Source organism: Mixophyes fleayi, chromosome 2, assembly GCF_038048845.1.
Source record: "Mixophyes fleayi isolate aMixFle1 chromosome 2, aMixFle1.hap1, whole genome shotgun sequence".
NCBI classification, from domain to species: domain Eukaryota; kingdom Metazoa; phylum Chordata; class Amphibia; order Anura; family Limnodynastidae; genus Mixophyes; species Mixophyes fleayi.
In genome coordinates, this window is record NC_134403.1 from 266,818,372 (window position 1) to 266,842,497 (window position 24,126).

The 24,126-nt window shown below is 37.3% G+C and overlaps 2 protein-coding genes across 4 annotated transcripts in view; one reads left to right on the top strand and one right to left on the bottom strand.

Annotated features, from left to right (window-relative positions):
• Positions 1–8,830, top strand: part of RASSF5 (Ras association domain family member 5) — a 38,474-nt gene extending 29,644 nt beyond the window's left edge. The window contains exons 4-5 of the mRNA XM_075196157.1: positions 7,859–7,974; positions 8,138–8,830. Coding sequence (XP_075052258.1) covers positions 7,859–7,974; positions 8,138–8,290 — 269 coding nt within the window. The 3' untranslated portion in view covers positions 8,291–8,830. The remainder of the gene's footprint in view (positions 1–7,858; positions 7,975–8,137) is intronic.
• A 1,864-nt stretch (positions 8,831–10,694) lies between these two features.
• The window catches only part of EIF2D (eukaryotic translation initiation factor 2D), a 55,582-nt gene continuing 42,150 nt past the window's right edge, over positions 10,695–24,126 (bottom strand). For all 3 annotated transcript variants that reach the window (XM_075196161.1, XM_075196160.1, XM_075196159.1), the window contains 5 exons: positions 23,791–23,880; positions 21,935–22,030; positions 16,172–16,292; positions 15,745–15,919; positions 10,695–14,918 (listed from right to left, as the gene is read on the bottom strand). In XM_075196161.1, coding sequence (XP_075052262.1) covers positions 14,848–14,918; positions 15,745–15,919; positions 16,172–16,292; positions 21,935–22,030; positions 23,791–23,880 — 553 coding nt within the window. In that variant the 3' untranslated portion in view covers positions 10,695–14,847. The remainder of the gene's footprint in view (positions 14,919–15,744; positions 15,920–16,171; positions 16,293–21,934; positions 22,031–23,790; positions 23,881–24,126) is intronic.

Below are 24,126 nucleotides of genomic sequence, written 5' to 3' on the forward strand. Positions count from 1 at the left end.
AGGGTTAAGAGACTGAAAAATTTACTTGGAAATGGGAGGATGCTAAAAAGTCCTCAATATGTACACATTTAACAAAGTAAAGAAATAGAAACACTTTTTAGAGGGAAAAAAAAGAACAATGCTCGGATTAGCCTCATTTTTATGTTTAGAATTAGAGATGAACAAATCGGTTCAACCAAAAAAGTTTACAGGGCCTGCGTTGATTAAAGTAAAAATAAACAAAAAATATTGGTAGCATGTCTCCCCCTGGATGTTCTGAATGTACACTGCATCAGTTCTGTCTGCAGAGATGTAAGACCTGTGGCCTCTTCACAGAGTGTTCAACTCCTTTGCATACGTGGAGAAACGTCATACCTTATTGGTCAACAGTTTCCAATCTGTTACTGGCCAAACAGTTCTACTATGTTTCATCACTGATGGAGATATTCTAGTAGTAAGGATTGGATCCTGTGAGGGAGGGCTTGTTAGGAGGGTAAAATGAGAGGGGGATATGAATGGGGACTAAAGGAGGAGGAATAATGTAATGCCAAAACTTAAATAAGCATTGAATGAACAATATATTATGAAAACCAACCCATGGACTCAAGGGAATCATAGGTACTCCTACTAGCTTGCGGTAGGAGCAGATGACAATGACAACCCTTAAAAATAGAAGAATCTCACCTTTATAATCTGCAAATTATATCTTTATCAAACATAACTAATAACAGAGTAAAGAAAACAAACAAACGTGCACTCTCTTAAGCTGCTTTAGTATTGCTTGAACTTTTGACCAGTATTTAAGCAGTTTGAGATGAGGTTGGTGGAGTCAGCTAAGTTGATTGTCTTCCCACTTTGGAAGGCTTATTTTCTGAAGACCAAGTACAGAGTCGAAGGTGTCTACATCTGGGTCAAGTAGGGAGACCAGTTTCCCATTTTGTGCAACTGGCAAACTGAAGGGAAAGCCCCAACTATAATTAATGCTTTATTCTTGCAGATATTTTCTGTATACATTCTACGAAATTGTAATGTATGCCCAGACAACTGTTGGAATATCTTGCTCTCATCAAAATTTATATTATTGAGGCGTTATGTCCTCTTAATTATTTATTCTTTCTGGGTATAGTAATCCAACCTGCAGATTACATCTCTTTCTGTTGCTGGGCTTTTTGGGCAGAGCACTCTATCGAAAATGATGTATTCATTTGGATCTTTTAAAATCTTGGTAATGGCATTTACTAGTTCCTAAAGAAGGATTTTTTCCGGAAGAACACAAAAACGCTAATTATTTTGATGGTCCTTATTGTCTAAATCACACTAAATCTTTGTTGCTTAGTAGTCTCAGCTCTGTAACTGCAGGGCACCAACCTCCCTGTGTACTGCTGTTTATCTGAAGATTATTTACTCTCCACCAAGGCTTACAATCTAGCTGCTAGAAGCCTAAAGTCAGTTTGTACACTGGCTACTTTCTTAAGCACCATCTCTTGTAGTTAAAAAAATGTATCAAAATCCTGCTTGGTTGGTAAGGTTTTGAGCAATTCTAAACTGAGGTCATGTTTATTCGGTGCTGTGGTATGCGAGTCACACTCCTCAGGTTGAGTAGGCATTTTGGTGGAAGTTGAGTTAGTTGGGGAGGCTTGTGTTGGTGGGTCATACATAGTTGTGGCACTTGCGATCTTAAGGAATTGACGGAAGTCTGTGCATGGAGATTGGTCTCCTGTCTTCCCCAAGGCCATTTTTTGAGATCCTTCCATGTACTTCCCCATCAGGATTTGAAGCCAGTTGTCATTTGAAAACATTGACAATTTCTCCCGTCAGTGATCAACGGCAGAAAGATTGCCGTTGACCACATGACCCATAAGTAACCCATATAGCCATTTTTAGTTGCTTGACATCTCTCTTGGTGTTGTATTTCACAGTTGACAGACTACCATTACCTGGGAGACACTGCTTACAGATCTCTGCAGGGTTAATACAGACTTATGTCCCCAGATACAAGTACCAATAGTATTGTATGGCTCAGGCTTATTGACATATAAGGTGCCATTAACCACTTGGGAAGGATAACTTAGGTTGTCAAGTTTTAAACAAAATACTCAGAATGCAGGGAATCTGGGGTGTCAGAGGCAGAGTGGAGCTAGAGACGATCCCCTCTGTGTTTTTGTATAAGTTGCTGGTGTCTCTTTCTTATAATATAGGCTGTTGCAATGGGACTATTACGTATTGGATCTACTTGGGTGAGTAAGGGGCTCTCATTGTGCCTTTGTAGCTGTCTGCCCAGTGGCACATGCCCTGGATTGCTGGAGGGTCTCTAGCTGAGGGAGTTTTTTTTACAGTCTGCTCACAACCAGAGGTGGGACTACCAGATGCGACTAGGCTGCACTCTCAGTGGGCCCCTCATTCAACTTGGCAAGTCGGGAGAATCGGAGTCTCTTCCGGTGTTACTTTATTTGCAAATAGACCTGTAGTCGCTAATTAGGTGTCTATGAGAGGGTCTCATCCTCAGGGAGAAGAGTAGCAGTGTGCAAGGAGCCTACTAATTTGAACTTGGAATTAAGTCTCAGATCTCAACTGATCGGTAGACGCTTTGCGGTACTCCAGTCCTCCTGCTTTAGATGTTGCTTCTGATTGAGAAGTGCCTGATTCTTTTGGGTCTTATGTAGGTGCTGTCTAGTAGTGATGATTATGATAGGGCTAAGCCACATGTGATGCAAGGCTGTGTTAAGTACAAAGTCCTCCTGTCCTCAAAAACTTGTATCTAGATTCCACCTGAATCAGGATATAGTTATTCCTAAATTCAGTCTAGGTCGTTTTGCTGATGTAGAACAGGCCTTGTCAACCTATGGCTCACCAGGTGTTGTTTAACTACAAGCCCCAGCATGCATTGCCAGGTGAAAGCCAGACTTCAGCGGACAGGGCACGCAGGGACTTGTAGTTTCAGAACACCTGGAGAGCCACAGGTTGGCCAGGCATGATGTAAACCATTTGGCTCTTTCTGTAAATGTTGTTAGGACTCTAAAACTTTACAGCTAGAGGACTGCTAATTTTTGAAAGACAGATACCCTACTGGTCCTCTAGGATGTTCATAGAAGAGCTTGGCATGAAACCAAACTATTACCACTGTAATTTGACAGATATATATTAGAGAAGCAAAACAAAAATAAGAGAAAAATGTGCTTTTATTGGGGCACTCTGCAGTTGGATTTCATTTAAAATGTGTTACCTTTATTGAATTAAATCTTAAAAGAGGAATGATTAGAACTTACAATATTCCTACTATTTCTCGAATTTGCTAGCAAAATTTTAAAAGCAAAATGGAGTGACGAAAGTGCAAATAGTGACATAAAATATCAATATCAAATTGCGATGCCTTGTTATATTTATAGATTGAATGAATTTTATTTTATCCAGTATTGTCTTTTGGTCTTTATTATATATGTAATCAACTGATCTTATGTTAATAGACTCCAACTGCAATGTACGCATATTTTGCTATAAATCTCATATAGGATGATAGATAATATATCTTCGGGATACCTCTTGAATATTCTCTTAGTGGTAATTTCCCAACATTCCCCAACATATGGGGCAGCTCTTATAATCTTGCTGATGTTAATTTGGTTCATATTTAGTCCACCTAAATTGTGACAGTTATTGCGTTATATTATAACTGGAAAAACAAACTAGAGGGCGCTAATGACCAGTAGAACACTGGAGGAATCTGGACCACAGCTCAAACCAATAGAGGGTCTGTACCAGCAGAAGCTGAGAAATATACACAAAAAATGGTAGAACACTGAAACCAGATGAAAATATACAAACCCTTTATTAAAAATATCAATAAAAATTGCAAGTTAAGAGGGCTCACGAAAATAATGTGATTTAACTTATAACATCACAGACAAACTAGATATAATAAGGCATAAGGTACATCCGATATATTATATTATTGGATATAGATGAAAAAATTCCTCAAACAGTTTCTCCATACATACAAACAGGATAAATAGGACTCCGGATAAAGAAACAATATCAGTCCGTTTATAATATAAGCTGTGTAGATAGAATCCTTCCAAAGTATGGGAGCAATTCACAGCAACGGTCTTAAAGAGATGTTACTTATCCATGATGTGTTGTCAAGTCCTTCAATCCTTTAGGAGATTCAGAGGGAATGGAAATCCTTTGGATGTAGAGAACCATAAACGCTAGCATATTAACAATCCCCGGGGGTTCAGAGTCTGTAAAAATCCAGTACAATGTCACCTGACGCGTTTCTAAGTCATTATAGGCTGTTTTAACAGAAGCAAGTAATCACGTTCATATCCAGCAGTGTTTATATATAAGAAGATGTGGTCATGTGACTCCAATGTGTCCAATCGAACGAATGCAAAAATGAATGTAGTCATGAGATTCTGACATTTCCAATCAGGTACGTAGAAAAGAAATTAGTTTGTCATTATGTTTAGTCCAGTAGAGCAGCACTTGGAAAAGTCAGTATACAAAGGGCTCATGTGACAATCATATGTCCAGTCGAACAATGTTCAAACTTCTATCAGAATCAAGTCCATTAACGTGGAGAAATGGAAATACATGATAGCCTGAGCGATCAATACATATTTAACTGATCATATCCCATAAAGGGGTTAGACATATAGATATTATTATACCTGAATAAACTGTCAGTAGTTTAAAAATCAGTCAATTATCTGTATCTAACAATATCCTCATCTATCACATATATTGCATAGTAATCACAAGTCTTGCATCTAATATGGTTAATAATCGGTCTCATTGCAATACATAACTTCCTATAAATGGAATTATTAAGGATATTGATCTATTTAGATTACATTAGTATAATAAGTGGCACTCCCATCTCTTTGCAACATGTACCTTAAATAAATATAAGAATATAAGATAAATATAAGATACATTCTCATCCCCTCCAGGGGGACCGTGATAAAAAGTACTTATACTATTACATTACTGATAAATCAAAAATAATAATCTAAAAATGATAATATATCTAAATGTAATTACATATACCTGGAGGTGTGGCAGACAGTAACAGTAGACACAAAAAAATGTGTCCAACTTTAGAAATCAGTACACATAAAACTAGTAGCTCACATATTAAGTTTTATCATATCTATAAGATCAGTAGGTAGCAATGTTTTTAGTCTGAAAATCCAGTATGCTTCTCGTCTACAAAGGAGGTTATATCGATCACCACCTCTTTTGGTGATTTTCATTTGTTCATTTGCTCTTATCATCACATTCTTCAAATGACCCAACGGACATATGTTAATGTGGTGTGAAAGGCTATGTGTATTAACCCTTTTAAGGATATTCCTGCGGTGTTCTAGGAATTGAGTATTCAGATTTCTTATTGTGCGGCTGACATATTGAATGCTGCACTCAAATAAATAAATAAAATAGATTACATAAGAGGATTGGCAATCCATGTTTACATCAAAGGAAAACTTCTCCCCTGTTACAAATGAAGTAAAAGATGTACATCTATGTTCTACATAGTTATATGTGATACACCTTAACCTCCTACAACGGAAAAAAACACAAGGTCTATTACTCAGCCAACTCCCCATATTGGATGATGAAGGGACCATGGGTCTTGGCACAACACTATTAACTAGGTGCTAGCTTTTCCTTTAGATTGCGTGATCTCCTAAAAATAGTATTACTCCCTTTATTAATGACGGGGCACAAAAATTATCCAACTCTAATAAGACAGAATTTTTCTTAATATCTGAAGCATAACTATTACATTGTGTAACAAATACTGTAGCTCTATCCATCCTATCACTCCTAGAAGGATCATTCAAAAGGTGGGTTCTATCCATATGTTCAACATCATAGAGGGCCTTGTTTAAAATATAATCGGGATAACCTTGCTCTCGAAAGTTTCTGATTAATTCAGTAGCATGTTTCTCAAAACATTCTATAGTAGAACACTTTCTTTTCATACATAATAGCTGTCCCTTCGGGATATTGTTTTTCCAATTCCATAAATGACTACTTCTATAATGTAAGTATCTATGAGCATCTATCTCTTTAGAGTGGGTTTCCGGACATATAGTCAAATCAAATTTTATCTTAAGCATGATGTCCAACTAGTGAATAGTAAACGGGTGAAGAGTGCCAGAGAAGCGTAAACCAAAATCATTGGAATTAAGGTGATCAACAAAGGAAGTGATGGTGCTAGAATCCCCCATCCCAAATGAAAAACAAATAATCAATAAACCTCCCATAGAGGACTAGTTTCCCCTCGAAAGAAGAACCCCAAATATATAGTTCCTCAAATAACCCTGTATAGAGGTCCGCAAAAGTCAGGGTGAACTTGGTCCCCATTGCTGTACCAAGGATCTGCAAATAAAATTGAGAGTCAAACAAAAAATATTTGTGCTAAAGGATATATTGTATATAAGATAGAATGAAGTCACACAATAAGTGATCAAAATTAGCCACATGTGAACCTTATGCCTTATTATATCTAGTTTGTCTGTGATGTTATAAGTTAAATTACATTATTATTGTGAGCCCTCTTAACTTGCAATTTTTATTGATATTTTTAATAAAGAGTTCATATATTTTTATCTGGTTTCAGCGCTCTACCATTCTTTGTTTATATTATAACTATTTATCTGACTCGAATCAGGAACCCTTCTCTTGGAATCAATTGGTACCCCCAGTCTTCCCCCATCCATTCATTCAGTGCAGTCTGCACTCATACATTGTGGTTCACCTGCTGGTTTTTCCAATTCTATCTAATATATTATTATGGTCATTATAACTTGAGGAGTCCCAAGTTCAACACAAGAGATGTTGGTGTGTATAGCGAGAAGAACGCCGATGAATGTTTCGCTAACTCGCTTTCTCAAGGTAAAAACGAAAAGTTTTTTAACTAGCAAATTGGAGAAATAGTAGGAATATTGTAATTTCTCTTAAATCCTCTTTTTAAATTAAATTCAATAAAGGTTACAAATTGTAAATAAAATCCTATTGCAGAGTACCCCAATTAAAGCACATTTTCTCTTCTTCTTTTGCTACATAACATTTGAACTGTAATATGTGGGTGTACCACCCGATATAACTCCATAATAAAATCCTAAAATATATTTGATATTCGTGTTAAGTGATTGACTTGGTGCGGTGGTAATCTTTTGTATTATATATTAGAAAATGTAAACCGGTTCTGGAAAATGTTGAAGTGGCTACCTGGTATTTTATCCAAGTGTTTGCAAGGTTCTACAGATTCAATATCTTACAGTTTTTTGGACAGAAAGTTTTGAGTTCGGCAACTTCAGAGTGCTCCCTCCCATAGGGGCAGCTTTAGGAGGTTCCAGTGGTTCTGGTGTCCCCCAATGGATGCTAGAGAAAAGGGGATTTTTGTACTTACATGAAATTATTTTTGTGAAGATCATTGGTGCTTACTGGACCCCCCCCCCCCCCCCATTTATCCTCCAAATTATCCTATTTTTGACTTAGATTATTTGTTGTTTTGGTCTCTCTCTCTCTCTCTGTTTCTTATATTTCGTTTCTGTACTGGGGCTGTGTTAAAAAATTACTGAATCGCTTCAGGCCAGAGGATATAGAGTAGAAGGAGCAAGACTTCAATTGAAATTTCTTAAAGTGCCCAAGCTCCTGCATATACCTTTATACCCATGGTTTCAGTCACCCCAATGGACTTCAAGAAAAGGATTTTTATAGAAGTACAAAAATCCATTTATTGCACCAGTGTTTTGGGTGATGTCCATGGTTGTAATAACTACTATAATTTCTTGCCTGAGAACATTCATCCCTTAAAGCTCTAATGCTCATATATGCAGTTAATTACAGAGTCTAACTCATAATTCTGTAGTTCTTTTTCAGAAACTTTCACTGACAGAGCATCCCCTATACCTGCGCCTTCTAGCTGGTCCAGAAACCGATGTGCTGAGCTTTGTACTAAAGGAAAATGACACAGGAGAGGTGCAGGTATGTATTCTTTATATTGTGAAATTAATCATACCTCACTAAATTCAAATGACAGTATCATAATTGGCTCTGTTGTGTCAATATACACTCCATTGCTATTAGTAGAAACTACAGCTTATCTTCTGCACAGTAACTTCAGTTGTTTTACTTTGTCTTTTGGCAGTGGGAAGCCTTCACAGTTCCTGAACTACAAAACTTCTTGCTTATTTTAGAGAAAGAGGAACGGGAGAAAGTCCTGCAAGTTCAAAAGAAATATGCTTCCTTCCGGGAGCAGCTGCAGGAAGCTCTCACCGATACCACAAGAAAACCTGTATAATAATCTCCAGTGGAAGGCAAAAGGTTTTTAGAATATTTCTTGGAAGCAGCAATAGCAGAACATCTCTAAGGAGGACATTTATTATGTTCTGCGCACTCCTAATTCCAAGGGAAGACATACAATCATTTCGGGTTAAAAAAAATAAATCTTACAGGCTAGATGTTTCAACTGGTGCCTTCACTGGCCAGGAAAAACAGGGGAAATTTGCACTTTTTGTGACCCTTTTAAGAAGCCTATGGACCAAAAATGGGGCTCCAACATCTCAGGGTCATAGCCTTTATGTTGTATTTTGAACTTAAAAATGTGTTGAGATGTCACCAAGATCCACCTTGCAACAAGTCATTCAGGGGCTGGGTACGTCAGGTAAATTAGATAAAGAGCCATACTAATCTTTTTTGTGAATTGCTATGGTCTGGCAAAGCTTCACAAATCTGGACCATATATCCTTCCCTCATCAAATAATAGTAGTATTTATTTATTTATTGCACAAAGTGAAGTTATTCCAGTGGAAAGTGTGAAATAAAAACCTACTTAAACCAATGCTTAGACAGATCTCCTTGAAAGCCAGACTCCATGAGTGGTTTTCTAAATGGGGAAACTCGAAAACGCTGAATGAGAGAAGCTAAATGATGCAATCCATAAATCTGGGGAGATGCTTTACAGTCAGTTTTGTTAAGGCATTATACCATCAAACTAACATTTAATTTGAAAATTAAATACAACTGGCTAAGTTGTCTACAGACCTTTCAATGAAGAAAACACACAGCTGCCTCTAGACTTGCAGGTTTTGCAGTAGATGGAACTAAGCCATGTCTGTAAGTAAAGCTATAACAAAGGTGGACATTCCGCATAATGCTCCGCGCCCTTATCTGCATCAGGCTGCAATTAGCTTTCTTACAGATAGACTGATGCTGTGTGAGTGGCTTTGCACAATGTAAGAGATGTGGTATATTAAGAAGCAATGTACTATTTTAGTTTTCTAAAACTAGTATTACTTCTACACAAAGAACTACTGAACTGAATTCTAATGACTTCTGTACTGTTTAAAGTTGTATTCTTATCAAGTTTCTTCTAATGTACATTAATTACATAAATTAAAATATAAGAGCAGTTAGAGTTTAAAGGATAATTGTAAAACCCCCCATGTCTAATCATTGGTTAGCGAATGCTAGTCAGGGCAAACCTGATAAAGTAGTGCATGTGACATGGAGGCAGGGACTGGTAATATGCACAGGAAAAATCAAAACGCTTCACCAAAAGATGCAAGTTACTATGCTAGATAGTATATCTAACCAAGGATCACAGATGGAGTAGACTGGATGGGTCTATTGTACCCATTTAACCAACTCCCACTCCTCCAAATAGGTGCACTTAAATATTACAGCACAATCACTATTGGAATGCTTTGAAATTCCTTATAGAGAATAATAAAAAATGTGTTCCATAATGATAGTATCCAGCCCCCATACTTAACATACCTCAATTCTGTCACTTTGTGGGGTATGAGGGCTTTAGGCACATAAAACTTTGTCCTCCCCCACAATTGCCATTTGTTGACACCCAGCTCAGTGCAGCAGGCAATAAAGGTAGGGCTTAATGTGGATGTACATGCTTAAATAATTCCAGTAATGAAAGTGCTTTTCAATTTCCTGATAGTTTTTTTTATTTATTTATTTTTTTACTCCTTTTCAGCTAGAATGCCATGTAGAACTCATGCCACCAACAAGCAGGTTTCTTGAATGTTAGAAAGCAGGGATAGAAAAAGGTTAAGTAAGAAATCTCCCCAATCAAGTAATGTAATTTTGAGTAACTTTGTTAATGTACCCTTTACACTGCATACAGTGATGCAGTTGGAGCTTCTAGGGAATAATACATTAGAATTCAATGAGTAAAAACCTAAGCAATATGTTAGCCCAGTGGATCCCAAACGTTCTCAGTTCGAGGCACCCTTAGGGTCTCCATAATTTTTCAAGGCACCCCTAAGCCAAAATAATTTTCAAGTAGTCCCCTACCTTGCTTACAGCTGGACCTGGCCACTGCACCCAGATCACTGTCTTAGCTCATTCTTCTACCACCATGCAAAAAGGTTTGCACTCGTTTGTAAAATATTTTGGCAAATTATGTGCAGCGGGTATGCCTTCTTTTTACTTATCTAAGTGTTTGTATATATGCCTCAAAGGAATATGGCTAGGAGGCCAAACAAGAAAAATTAAATGGACAGTAAAACCAACATTTTAGCCTGTGTGTTGAAAAACCAAAACAAAAAAAAGAGTAGCCCAAAGTAAACGCCATTTCTTTATGGATAAAATGCACTCAATTCAAAGTATTTGTAATATTGACAATTAAGAAACAGTTCCAAATATTTGTAACAAGTGTTACAATGTATTGTGTCACATTGAGCAACTTGGATTATAGCTTAATTTTATTTTTAACATGGTAAATGGAATACATTAAATTCCCTCTTAAAAAGTATAGCACCTTTATTTCAATTTGGGGTACACAATATAGTTCAGACCAAGATCTATGTGTGCACATTGCACCTTATAGCACAATAGAAAAAATAGTACTTCCCTATAGTTATACATCAGGCAAAAGCTATATACTATATTAGCTTTATAGTCAACACTCCCTAAAAAATGAAATCTTTAAAATTCAGAAGTTAGATTAGGAAATCTTACATTCCTAGATTGCGGACATAACATATACCACTGTATCACATATGACAGTAAATTAAAAGATGTATAGTAAAATGCAAGGTCGCCAGGTAATGCCTTTAATTGCTGCTACAGTATATATATATATATATATATATATATATATATATATATATATATATATATATATATATATATTTATATATTAGTTGGCTAACTGTAATAATCTGTATATTACCTAGTTTTAATCACCCGCAGAAATTGTGTCACCAATAACATGAATGAGTTACCAACCATGTCAAAATAATGCAAATAATCATAATGTTTCAGTATTAAGTGCTTATTTTTGATTTGTTATATGCCAAAAAGGAAAGAGTTATGTGAGGGACCGGAATTCAGACCAATTTTACATTTTATTCAGTTGATTGGGTCAGTGAGTGGATAGTGTTAGTATGGATACACAGATTTCAGGAGAGTTATCTCCTGTTTAACATAAGATATTTGCTGAAATAAATAAAAATAGTGAAGACCAATAGAAATGGCAGCTTAAAATACCATAAACAATAATAAATTATTTGTTAATGATATTTTATTATTTGTAGGTTTGTATTACATAATAAGATTTAAATTACGTTTTCATTTTGTATTGTTTGCTAAAGAGACTGTGAAATATTTTCCCTGTGATGTCATCACAGCTATAAGAGATGCGTTTTCAGATCAAGTTATGATCCAGCTCATGCTGTGACAGCCCCTCCAATATGAGGCTGTCCCAGCGAAGACAATTCCTGGGAGAATGCAAAATGTTTTCAATCCCGTCTCCCAGCTGACCTAACTGCGCATGCTCCAATAACTTAACAGTGGGCACTGTACCACATTTGAGGCACAGTGCCCAGACTTCAACTGCAAACGCCATCTTCAGATGGCATTAGCAACTGAATACTAACTCCAAAAAGCTAAACTATTAGGAGCTTTGTAAACTGACTCCAGTTTGCAGTCTTAGTAGAAAATTTATGATCCTAAGTGTTAGTTTGGTTAAAGAAGGGAATATCTTCAATATCTCCTACTTTAGCTACAATATTGCTTTTGTTGTTTATGGGAGAGCCTTATTCATTTATTTCTAGTGCACAGTAAGAGACACAACATTAGGTTATAGCAATGTATCTAACATACTAGAAGAGACAGACATTTATAACAAATATGATTAAAAACTATACTTTTTTTTATCTAAATTGCCAAGTATATTTTATTATACACAATGATAAAAATAAATTATATATTGATAGTTTCCATTTAAGAAACGCAGTAGTTTAGCAGGTTGCACAGGTAGATATAAAGACATTAAAAAGCAGGGAGACAGGAGATGGGCACACAGCCCAGATCACTGACTTCTACAAACCTATTAAAATATTATCCCTTAAAAGAAAAACTTTATTTTCACCACCACTTATGCTGTATATCTGAATAAAACAATAATAGAGATAGTTTGATGTAAAACAAATCTCCTTTCAGCTAGAGAGGTCTGCAGTGTAATGCCACCTTCAGACTAGGTGGCAAACTGCATATATCACATTTGGCAATACAGTACTGCTCCATGTACACCTAAACAGCTATGTATACTGTGAGAGTGCAGGTCTCAAGCAGTCTGATTGCTACAATGTGCCTGGTTTAATGTGAGCTTAAGCTCCAGTGAATGTGACATTGCTGGCAGTGCCTTGCTTCATGCAGCTGTGTGTCTGCCTACACCTGCCAAGCTGCTTTTTGGTGTATTGGTATGTAAGAGTGAGGAGCTCACACAATGGCTGTGTCCTTTCTGCTGGTTGAAATAAATCTTGTTCTGTCGCTGCTGGATTTTTTAATGTCGTTTTACTTTTGGAGGAAAACGTTTGAAAGTATGTAAAAATTGTAGAAATTGTCAATGTATTAAAGATATAGAAATATATATATTAAACTGTTTCAAACATTCTTGGCTAATGTATCCTTCTCTGGATTAAATTATATTATTTTTTTTCGGGATAAACTGTTATTCTGTTTGTATTGCTTCTATGTGTTTATAGTAGAGTGAATACAAGTAATGAGCCCCAGGAATGCAGGTGCCCTAGGGATCATAATCATGGCTGCATAAAACTCATTTTTCAGTTGTCATAAAATAATAGGCAAACACATCAATAGCTGTATATGGCCAACTTTTGGGTGTGTGTATATTCTCCCATGATCACAGGGTTATAGATTGCTATCCTGATGCTTATATACATACCAACATTTTAAAATGGCAATGTGAATGTAATGAGTCATTAAGTAACATAGATTTATTACTACTTCATTATGAAATTGTGTATTTAATATTGTTTAAATGGTCTACACAGTGGCTAGCAGCTCCATTCTATGAAATCTTGTCTTAGGTCAGTCAAATGATGGTTGTTCACAAAAGCAGTTGGCTATAGTAACAGTAGCATCTTACCAATGTTATCGCAAATGAACACTGACTAATATATGTTGATGAAGTAATAACAGTCATTGCATGTGCTGCACATGCAATGACATCATGTACTGCACAGGATGTGCAGCTTAGCACTAAGGACAAGCGACCAGATCACATGGTGCCCTGCTTCTGTGGTTGTCTGTTACCCGGGGACACTGCATCTTCAAACAGTCCACAATGACAGATTTATCCAAAAATTTATATGAACTACAAGTTAATTTGCCCACACATGCAGAGATTTGGCAGAAATTTAGTCTAGAATGGCTGGATTGGCCATTCAAATCACTGCGGGTATGGGCAACTTAACTTGCCCTTTCAGGACACAGAATCACTGCTCACTCTAAGAAGTGGATTTTTTTTAAATAAGAATTCCAATATAGTAAATTAAATTAAAATAACCCTGACCTTTAATGCATCACATGCCATTAAAATGAGTGAAATGTAATGTGCTAATTGTAAATTTAAAGTGTGCTACCTTTGTACTTGCTTTAACATTGTACAGCACATTACCATTTACCTGAATAAGAGGACAAACATTTTTCTTTTGTATCTTGCGGAGGAAAAAAAAAAAGCGAAGAATCCTGCAAAGTCTTATTTTTTTCTCTTGTGTTTAAACACAATGTAGTATATACATAACAGGAAGCAGTAATTACAGTCTGTGTTGTGTCCAGAAGGAGAATATAATATTATTATATTTTGTTTTTGGCTGTTACACTGTATATTCAGCTGGTATTTTGCCCAGCAGATGTTACAAATAGCAAGAATACTAGGACATGGTTCTTAACCTTTTTTTTGGGAGGGGGGGGATCAAGGTATCTGTGAGCCAGCCAAAGTTCATTATTTAATAATTTAATCTCCTTTTAAGTTCTTTGCTGTTGTATACCAATCAAGGATATTATTGATTAAAACATTATATTGAATAGAAACTTGTACAAAATTATATTAACACGATTACTAATTTTAGTTTACAGCTTACAAAGGAAGAAAATTGATTGGATCCACCCTAATGGTCAAAGTAAAAAATGAATTGGGTCCCTCTGCTCTTTCTGGTTTGTAGACAGATCATTAACATCTAAGTATCTAAATAAATAATTAAATATAGCTACTCTGCAGATCAGCTGTATTCACCAGCCTAAGTGGTAGATTGTTGCAATACAATGGGAAATAACAATCAAAGCCATCAGACATGAAAGTTTAGAAGAGATGTCCTAAGTTTTACTTTTCCTTACTTTTTCTCAAGTGCAATTTATCCCACTGTTCTGCAGTCACAAGGGCCATATGTGACTATGACAAGCTACAGTATATTGCTAATGTATCCTATTAGTTGGCGTGTTCACTACGGGCAGTTTAATAAGCAGATATTTGTCCCTATACTAGTTTGGATAGACTCAATCCATAATCGTTGGTAGGTACAGGTGTCCATTTCATTTCTTCTTGCTGGGTTTAGCTGCCAAGTCTAAGCCGCTCACATATTTCCGGGGGATCCTAAAATAATCTGCAAAAGAAATAAATATAAATGGTATTTCTGATGACCGGATGATCTCCGAAAATCAAGAATTAGCAAGATTTTCATAAAATTGTACTTAAACTTGATTCTATCTTTTGTTATTTTAATGCAGTTTATACAATTCCTAAAATATACCCATTTGTTTATTCTATGATGTAACATTTATAGGAATACAAAATATGTGTACTTTGCATGCAATCACATAATCTTAGATGCCCTTGACCTACCTAGATTATGTTTAAGCATGTAAACATGAATTAAACCTAGCCATATATGTAGATTTTTTTTGCCCATATTTTGGTGCCTATTTTTTTTTTTTTAAACCAGACTGTGGCAAAAAAATTGGCACCTAAAACGATTATCATGAACAATGAAAGTAAGAGGAGATCTCAACTGACAAAACATCCTGTTGATCTTGACCTATATGTACACATTTTGGTTCTTTACCATCCGTTCATTCAGCCTATCTACTGAATAACAGGATCTGTCAAATGTAGTGTGGAAGAGTGTGAATGTGGAGACTACATTAATAACACTCAAATGGTTAAATACCTTTGTTGTGTCCATGACAATAGTGTTGCTGGAAACAGATGACATGTTAGCTAAACAGGCTTCGTGAAACAAATGGCTAGGATTTTAGATATAGTTTGTGGTGTACTACAGAATTAAATAGTTTGAATTTTTATTGAAATATTACTTTAAATCAGCAATACAAAACAAAGGTTTCTTTAAATTGAGCTGCATGAATTTTCTAATATGCTCTACTAATCCTTACTGTCATAATGTACACTTCTTGCCTAGTCACTATACTTACCTATCAGCAATTTGCCAGTCTGTGCCACCTGGTTGCCCTGAATTTGCACCTGAACTCGGTCTTTGGTTCCTGGGAGGACGACGCAGGTGGCGCTGGCCTGGACTCTTTGTTGTAATAAGCCGGCAACTGAAGAAGGGTCAAGGCCGTACAGCTCCAGGTTCTTAATCGTGGTGATCTGCATTAAATAGGGGACATTTAGCAGGTCTACTTTCACCAATATTGGCAAGTAACAATATACCTTGAATAATAATCTACATATGAATCAGACCTCATTGCACATTCTATGGCTCATTTATGTCAAAGACTACAACCATTATTCTTCTGTAGCAAAAGTTTGATAATGATCTATTGAAACAACATCAGCCTGTAATACAAAGAATACTGAGTTAGTTCCTCGCATGTTGCCTGTTTGAGAACAGAAAGTCACCTTTTTGTTGGACGCCCTTTGTGCCACACTGATATCGATTGGCTCGATGTATCCCTTTCGAATAATAGGGGAGCACCCAGGGAAAGTCACTTGGTATGAATGTTGCATTCTCTCCAAACACCTGGGACAGGAACCAAATAGAAGAATATCAAAAAGCAGATACGTGCTACAGTGTCAAATAATGCCTACATCTACCTATACACTGTATTTGAAAGTTGGGCTTATTTTGCCTTTATTTCCATAAAAATGTAAAACACGAGAGTACATGAATGCAAGTGGCCATTTGCTTTTTCTGGTTAGTATCTCAGACATTACATTGCAGTGAACTTGTATTTATTACTCAGCAAGATAATTACTAAACATGCACATGCCAGGACATCATACTGCCTGCTTGCATGCAGATTCGGTTGTGCTAGATAGCTGCAGGCCATGACTGCTCAGAAGCAGGTTGCATGATGGTCATTCCAGGTCAAGTCAATAGGTGTTATTAGCACAGGTATTTTTACCCATTTATATAAGTTTATTCAATATAGGTGGCCCTGTATGGTGCATATGACCACAAATTGGGAGTCCTGATAATTTTTTTTATTTTTTTTGGGGGGGGGGGGGTTAAAGTAAAAAAAAAAAAAAAATAACATGGCATAGCAGTAATTAGAAAGGGACGGAAGTGAAATAGGATGCGTGTAACTGGAGCTATTCACACCAACAACAACTAATCTTAAGGGATTGCTAAACACTAAAATGTCCATTTTCAAAAATCAACCATAACCAAAACATAATATTGTTCTGTGATAACCTGGCATGCCTCTGAAGCTGCTAAAATGTAAAGTATTTTCTTTCTATGAAATTACAGACAATGGAAGCCCTTCACACATCTTTAGGCCATTGTCCTAATAAAATCAAAATTAAAAAAACAAAACAAAAAGCAGGTGGCAGTCTGTTACGCTGCTGTGATATTACTGGCCTTGCCCCTGTATAAGAATCCACCAGTCAACACAGTGGATTTCTGCAAAGCAAGCTTAAAAACAGTGTCTGCGCAAAGAAATCCCTCCTTCCCAACATGGCATGCATTGCAGCAAATGAGTGATGAAAATATTTAGTTAGGTAAATGCATGGCCATTACTTCATGTTTGTTATTCAGAAAAGTAACAGATTACATTTAATGCTTAGTAGCTTTGCTTACTCTTTAAAGAACCATTCAAACTATGATTATTGAAGGAGTTTTAAAAGCGTATAAGTCAAGGATCTCTGATTGCATGCTACTGCATTTAAACCACTCTTCGACATAGGGATCATTGATCCTGAGGATCAATGTGCCTGTCGATTAGGTGTCTAGATATTCAACATGCCAAATGTGCTAATTAAACAAATTATGTTGGATTTTCAGTAGAGATGCTCAGGCTCGGTTCCCCGAGAACCGAACTTAGCAGATCCGCTCGGCTCGGTACTTTTGCGGGTCCTCGGAATTGTAAACGACGCAAAACATCAGTGTTACGTTGTTGCATCTCACGAGTTTTGGATTCTATAAGTACCACCCTCCACAGCAATTCAGCACCAATTCACAAAGGGACACAGAAGGGGTAGCACAGTTCTTGGCAGTCTCTAGTGCAGTTGGGCAGCGTCATAGGTAGAAAAGAAAGAGGAGGGGGTTGCAGTGTTCTTCAAAGTCTCCAGTGACATTCAGGAGAGCTCCATTGCGAATTGTCATTGCTGAAATAAAAATAATAGTTCTGGCAGGCTTGGTCTTCTAAATCTGCAGTCACATTGTACTGTGTTATGTAGGTAAAACAGAAAGAGGAGAGCTCCATTGCGAATTGTCATTGCTGAAATAGAAATAATAGGGCTGGCAGTCTTGGTCTAAATCTGCAGTTACATTTTACTGTACTATAGCTCACTCAGAAACATGAGGTGGCAGGGTTCAGTGCTGAAGCAGAAATTGTAATAATAGGGCTGTCACTGTTCTTAAAAGTCTCCAGTGACATTCTACTGTGCCATAGCTCATACAGAAACAGGAGGGGTGGCATTGTTCTTGTCACTCTCCAGTCTCAGTCATGATGATACTAATCCCTCTACCTCATATCCTAAAGCCTATGTTCAAGTGCATAGTGGTTTTAAGTCAGGGAAGCAAAAATGTAAATAAAAAGCTTGTACCCTTTTAAAGAGAAAAAAACATCTCTCTAATAAAGGAGAAAGTTTACTGTAGAAAAAAACATAAAATTGCCAACATGCCATTCTACCCAAAATATAACCAAGCATACCAGCATCAGGTAGCTCCCTTCTCTTAGCTAGATCTCAGCACCTGCAATCTACACTGTCATCATTTTCACCCTCATCAGTGTGTACATCATCCTCAAACAATACGATTTCATCCCAGCTGAAATCCACCATCACAGAAGTCTGTGTACTTTGATGTAATTGCCAGTAATGGCCTTCCTCATGGAATTTGTAGTTCATTTTACGAAAGAGCCGTCACGATTTTTGGGCAATTCTTTTAGATCAGACCAAATGTCAAAATGTTGTGCAGATTTTATCTGCATCACCACTGGGTGTCTTGGGAAAGCTACGTTTTTTCCTAGCAGCAATTTCCAGAGAAACTGAAGGAGAAGACGTCATTGTGTCATGTACCACATGAGTTGTCAGCTTGCTGACCAGGAGCTCATTGCATCTCTTGAGATCTGGGTCAGTTGGAAAGAAAGAAAAGACATAGCTCTTAAACCTAGGATCAAGCATAGTTGCCAAAATGTAATGATCCAATTTCAAGATGTTGATAACTCTTGGATCCTGGCGAAGCGAATAAAGTACTTAAATTACAAGTCCAACATAATTAGCGGAATTGCTTTATTTTATTTCCTCCTTCAATTTCTCTTGCTGCTTTTCAAAAAGTCTAATTAGTGGAATCACTTGACTCAAGCTAACAGTGGCTGCACTCTCTTCACAGGTGATTACTTTGAGTGGTTTCAGCACCTAGCACAACACAGAAAGTATTCTCCACTGTGCTGGCCTAAAGTAGATTACCCTAAATCCCATTCCTCTTGCAGCTGCTGCATTCTCCTGAAAATAACCCTAAATATTTCAGGACACAGACAGCATCTCCTGCATGTCATTGTCTTTTTTTTAAAAAGTTCTGTACCACCAAGTTGATTGTGTGAGCAAAACAGGGAATCTGATCGAATTCCCCCAGCTGTAATGCTCTAACAATATTGGTGGCATTATCAGAAATCACATATCCTCAGAAGAGTCCAAGTAGGATAAGCCATGTTGCAATGACATCCCTTAGTTTTTCAATCAGGTTGTCAGTGGTATTACCTCTGACCTGCGCCTTGTCTCGACTTTGATAACCACCTCTCACTCCCGCCTTCAATACTTCTCCTGTGCTGCTCCCCACTTATGGAATTCCCTACCACTCTCAATCAGACTTTCCCATAGCCTTCAAATCTTTAGATGCTCTTTGAAAACCCATCTATTTTTTAGAGGTGACCTTATCCTCGATAACACTATTCACACTAATAAACCCTCACAACTATCCCAATCTCCACTCTGAGCCACACTCGCTCCTCTTGTTTCAGCTGTGCCCTCTTCCCTTTACAATGTAAGCTCTCTAAAGAGCAGGGTCTTCCATACGCTTTGTTTTCAGGTATCCATTCATTTTGTCTGCCTTGTCTGTTCTTGTTTTATGTATCTCCTGTTTTATGTATGTCATTGTGTTCCCTACTGTACGGCGCTGTGGAGCACTGTGGTGCCTTACAAATCTACGATAATAATAATAATAATATGCCTCTTAGTGAAGCAGATGATACACAGAGTAGCCTGCCTCTGAAAAATGTGACCGTCTTGGGTACATGCTGCTGCTGTCCCTGCTGGTTTAGGGCAATCAGCAACCCAGTGGGCTGTCACAATCATATAATCTTTAGTTTGTCCAGTTCTGCTTATCCACATATCTGTGGTTAAGTGTACAGTGGGTAGAATAGCATTTTGTAGCCCAATAATTACATTTTTATGAACCTTCTGATAGAGGTGAGGAATAGCTTTTCTAGTAAAATGGTGTCGTGATGGAATTTGGTAACGGGGACACAAGACCTCAAGTAACTGTCTAAGACCAGCTGCATTAATAGTGGATATTGGATGCAAATCTAATACTAGCATAGTTGCCATGGCGTCTGTGATCCGCTTTGCGACTGGGTGACAGCTGTCATACTTGCTCCCTCTTGCAAGGGATTGTTTAACAGTCAATTGTTTTAAACTACTAGTAGTCATCTTCTTGGTCTGCTTTGTCTTCCATGGCTCGAAGATTATCTGGGACAGCTTCCCCAGCCCCACTATAAGCTTGACGGATAACAGCTGTAATCCACCTAGCAGTAGTCACTTTAGAAGCTTGCCAGCCTCTTATGTTAGCATCATAGAGAATCAAAAGATCCTCAGTTTTGCGCAGCTTCTGAGACCTCTTCACATAATTGCGCAAGGCTCGGAAAACATCGAGATAACGAATAGAATTATCGTTATCTGAAAACGAGGAATCAGTCAGGGCTGGAATGACAATGGACAGCCCGCGGTGACTGTGCCCGGCTCCTAGAAGGGTATTTGAATGTTAGGAAAGGGGGCTGGCAAAGGAGGCATGGCACCTCCGAACCCCCACTCCAGTCAGCGCACAGTCGTCCATGCTGTGCGCTGTATTTTCACTTTCCCGGCTGGTCGGCATGCTGTTGCAGAGTGTTTTCTTTCAAAACAGCTGCCAGAGAGGAAGGAAGAGGCAGGGTACTGCACCTGGACCCTCCATAACTTTGAAGTCAGCAGCCGGGGATAGCGATGACTGACAGCCGCCTACGTGGCTCAGTGAGCCGCTGACTGTCAGGACAGGAGACACAAGTCTCCGATTACCGTATTAAACAACTCAAGATAAATAAAAAGAAAAATAACATAGAATTCGGCTGCTAAGCAGCCCAGACACAGCCCGTTCGCCGGGCACTTAAACTAAACTGAGGCTGAGACAGGAAGTGGGGTATAGAGAGGAAGGAGCTAGGGCTTAGTTAAACAGAAGTTTAAAGTGCCAGTTCTCCCTGTTCCTTCTCTATACCCCAATGTTCCCGGTGTCCCCCAAAGGAAGACAGAGAAAAAAGTATTTTAAAAACATAGTACATATTATAAATCACCATACATAGAGATACAGATGGAGGTAAGTTTAATTGGAAAAGTGTGATCAAGAGTCCTTCACTAGGCCACCAATTATACGTTCCACACTCAGACAATAATACACTGCAGCAACTATTTAGTGAGGCGGCTCAGTGCATCAAAATCCCAATGTAAGGATGAGGTGCTGGATCTCAACGTTTATGTTGGAGTCAAACATTTTGCTGTAATCTAATTTATTCAAACCCACACACAGAGAGTAATGTACTTTTTGGCATATCTAGGAAAACAACCAAAACGTTCAACCTGGTGAAGGAGGCCAACTGTATAATGCCCACTGTATGCTATATAACGAATGTATATAATATACATAGGAAAAAGTTACTATGAATAAACTTGAATGGTTGATCTAATAACTGTGGGTTTACGAATCCAATGTGTATTCCCATCCTTCTTGCCAATGGGGCTAATATCATTTCCATGCTCACACAAAGCACAAGAGTCAGCACTATACCAACTCGGACCACACCAGTGGTCGAGCATACATATGATTTATTTATAAGAATGCATGGTCAGAGAGATTGTTTATGTTACACTGAAATCAACATTTACAGTGAAATGATTAGTTCAGAAATGTACCGTGTGACTAGGTCATCCCATTTCAGAAGTAAAATGTCATTCTGTTCTGATCTGTCCAGCAGGCAGTCACATATCACAGGGTTCACGGTCACAAAGCTGTAGGGGAAGAACAAATACAAAACATGATCAGCATACACCATTACTGCGTGGAAATACTACAGGGGATATTTTTGAAAGAATCAGTTGAAAAATGTTGCATGTAGAATTATTTATATACTGAAAATGGCTACATCTGCATGCTGCAACGACTGTAAATTCAAAAGTAGGTGGCAAGTTGGTATTAGCAGACAAAATAACTTACCTGCCAAAAAACAAGACCTCATTAAAAATCTGTCTAGAAGTTATTTTCACTGATTATAAATAATATATCTTCTGCAAAAGTACAGATGAGAAGCAATACTTTCACTTTCCGTAACATCTTGCATTCTAACTTATCTCAGTTCAAATGATTTCGCTTCATTGATCCATTTAAAAATAAAACGATCATTGGGTAAATAAATATTACTCTTAAAACCAGCAATAAAAGATTTTATTGCAGTTAAAGGTACGATCCCACATAGACTTTTCCTTTTTAAAACAGAGTTGTTCCTATTTAACACGAAGCAAGCAGTATTTATTTTTAGGTTGCCCTCCTATAACTAAGTCTTCATCTTCCATCTCTGTGGGGGGAGACTGATACGGCCACAGAGTCTCTTAGCTTAAACACATTTGCATTTCTTAGGCAAATGGTTCACCTGACCTACGAGTCAAAGTGCTTTCCCTATGTCCATGATATAGCATGGGGAGGATTATTTTATTATGAACAAGCATAATGAGAAGGGCGTTCTAAAGCCACTCTATTCATTACATCATATGGCATGTGACTGTGGTGCTCCTGGTAGTAACTTTGCAAACGAAATCATTAAATCAACGATTAAAAAAAAAAAAAAAAAAAAAAAAAAAAATGAAAGATAAAAATAAAAGTCTCAAACTGGTGGAAAAAGATCTTACTTCCCTTGAAAACTGCCAATGTATTTTGACTTATTAGTTCAAATCTGAGTGTTTTACATTTGTTTATTAAAGGGCATTATTCAATATTTATTTTGCTTTTCTTCCTCTCTAGGATACATAGATCTACATGGAAGAGTGGAGAAGAACACATAGAAAGAACAATGTATGCTTAAAGCATTTGTTTAGTATTAAATACAGTGAGTGCAATCACAAAGGAAACTCTCCATCACATGGGTCCCTTGGTTATAGAACTATATTTCTCTTTTATCTATTTTCATTATTGGTATAACTGGGAAATCTAATTTAAAGAAGGATATATACATAAAAAAATCATGCTTTAAGCTTCTCTGCACACAGTGGACTATCTATATTTTGATTGAAGATATACTTCACTATATTACTTTATTGTCTGTCCTTTTTTTCTTCACCTTATGGGATGTGACCCAAGAGACTATAGTGATACATTGGACAAGGGAGAAGATTTAATCAATTAAAGAAATTATTTTTTTTTCGTTTTCATTGGATTTGATATAGACCGTCTTGCGCCACATATTCACGTTTTTGTGTTTAGGTATTATTTAAGGGTTTTAAGTGGTGTCCTTTAATGTGAGCAAGGCTGCATACACAGGAGTGTCTGGTTAAATTTCAATCACTTTTTTGATGGGTGTATATATGTTTAAGTACTATATAATGGGAAAAAGAAGACACTGAACGTGTCAAAGGATTAACCAGCCAATTCCTCTTTATGCAACAGATTTGGTAGCATGTGTTCAACAGGTGCAACAACCTCTCAGGCCTCTGCATGATGCACCTATTGTAGAAGAAGTTATTTGTGATACAAACCAGCAGTTGTCAACATAACTCACTTCTTGTTGTCAGGATGGACTAGCTCATTGATTTTCACATAAGTGATGATGACACTTCTGACATCGGTCTGAGTGAGTAGGTCGCCTTTCCTGCAAAATAACAAACAAAATCAAAATAAAGCGCGTGACAGGACAATCACTGGCATAACAGGTCATACGTTTATTGATTTAAAACTGATCACCACTTAGTTTACATAAACACATGGGCAACGTGTGAACTTTAATCCCAACTTAATTTTTTTTATTTTTAATTCACTAACAATCATGGCATTTTCTAATGTACTTTATGTTGCCTGTTCCATAAAATGGTAGCTGACTAATCAAACTTTCTTGAAA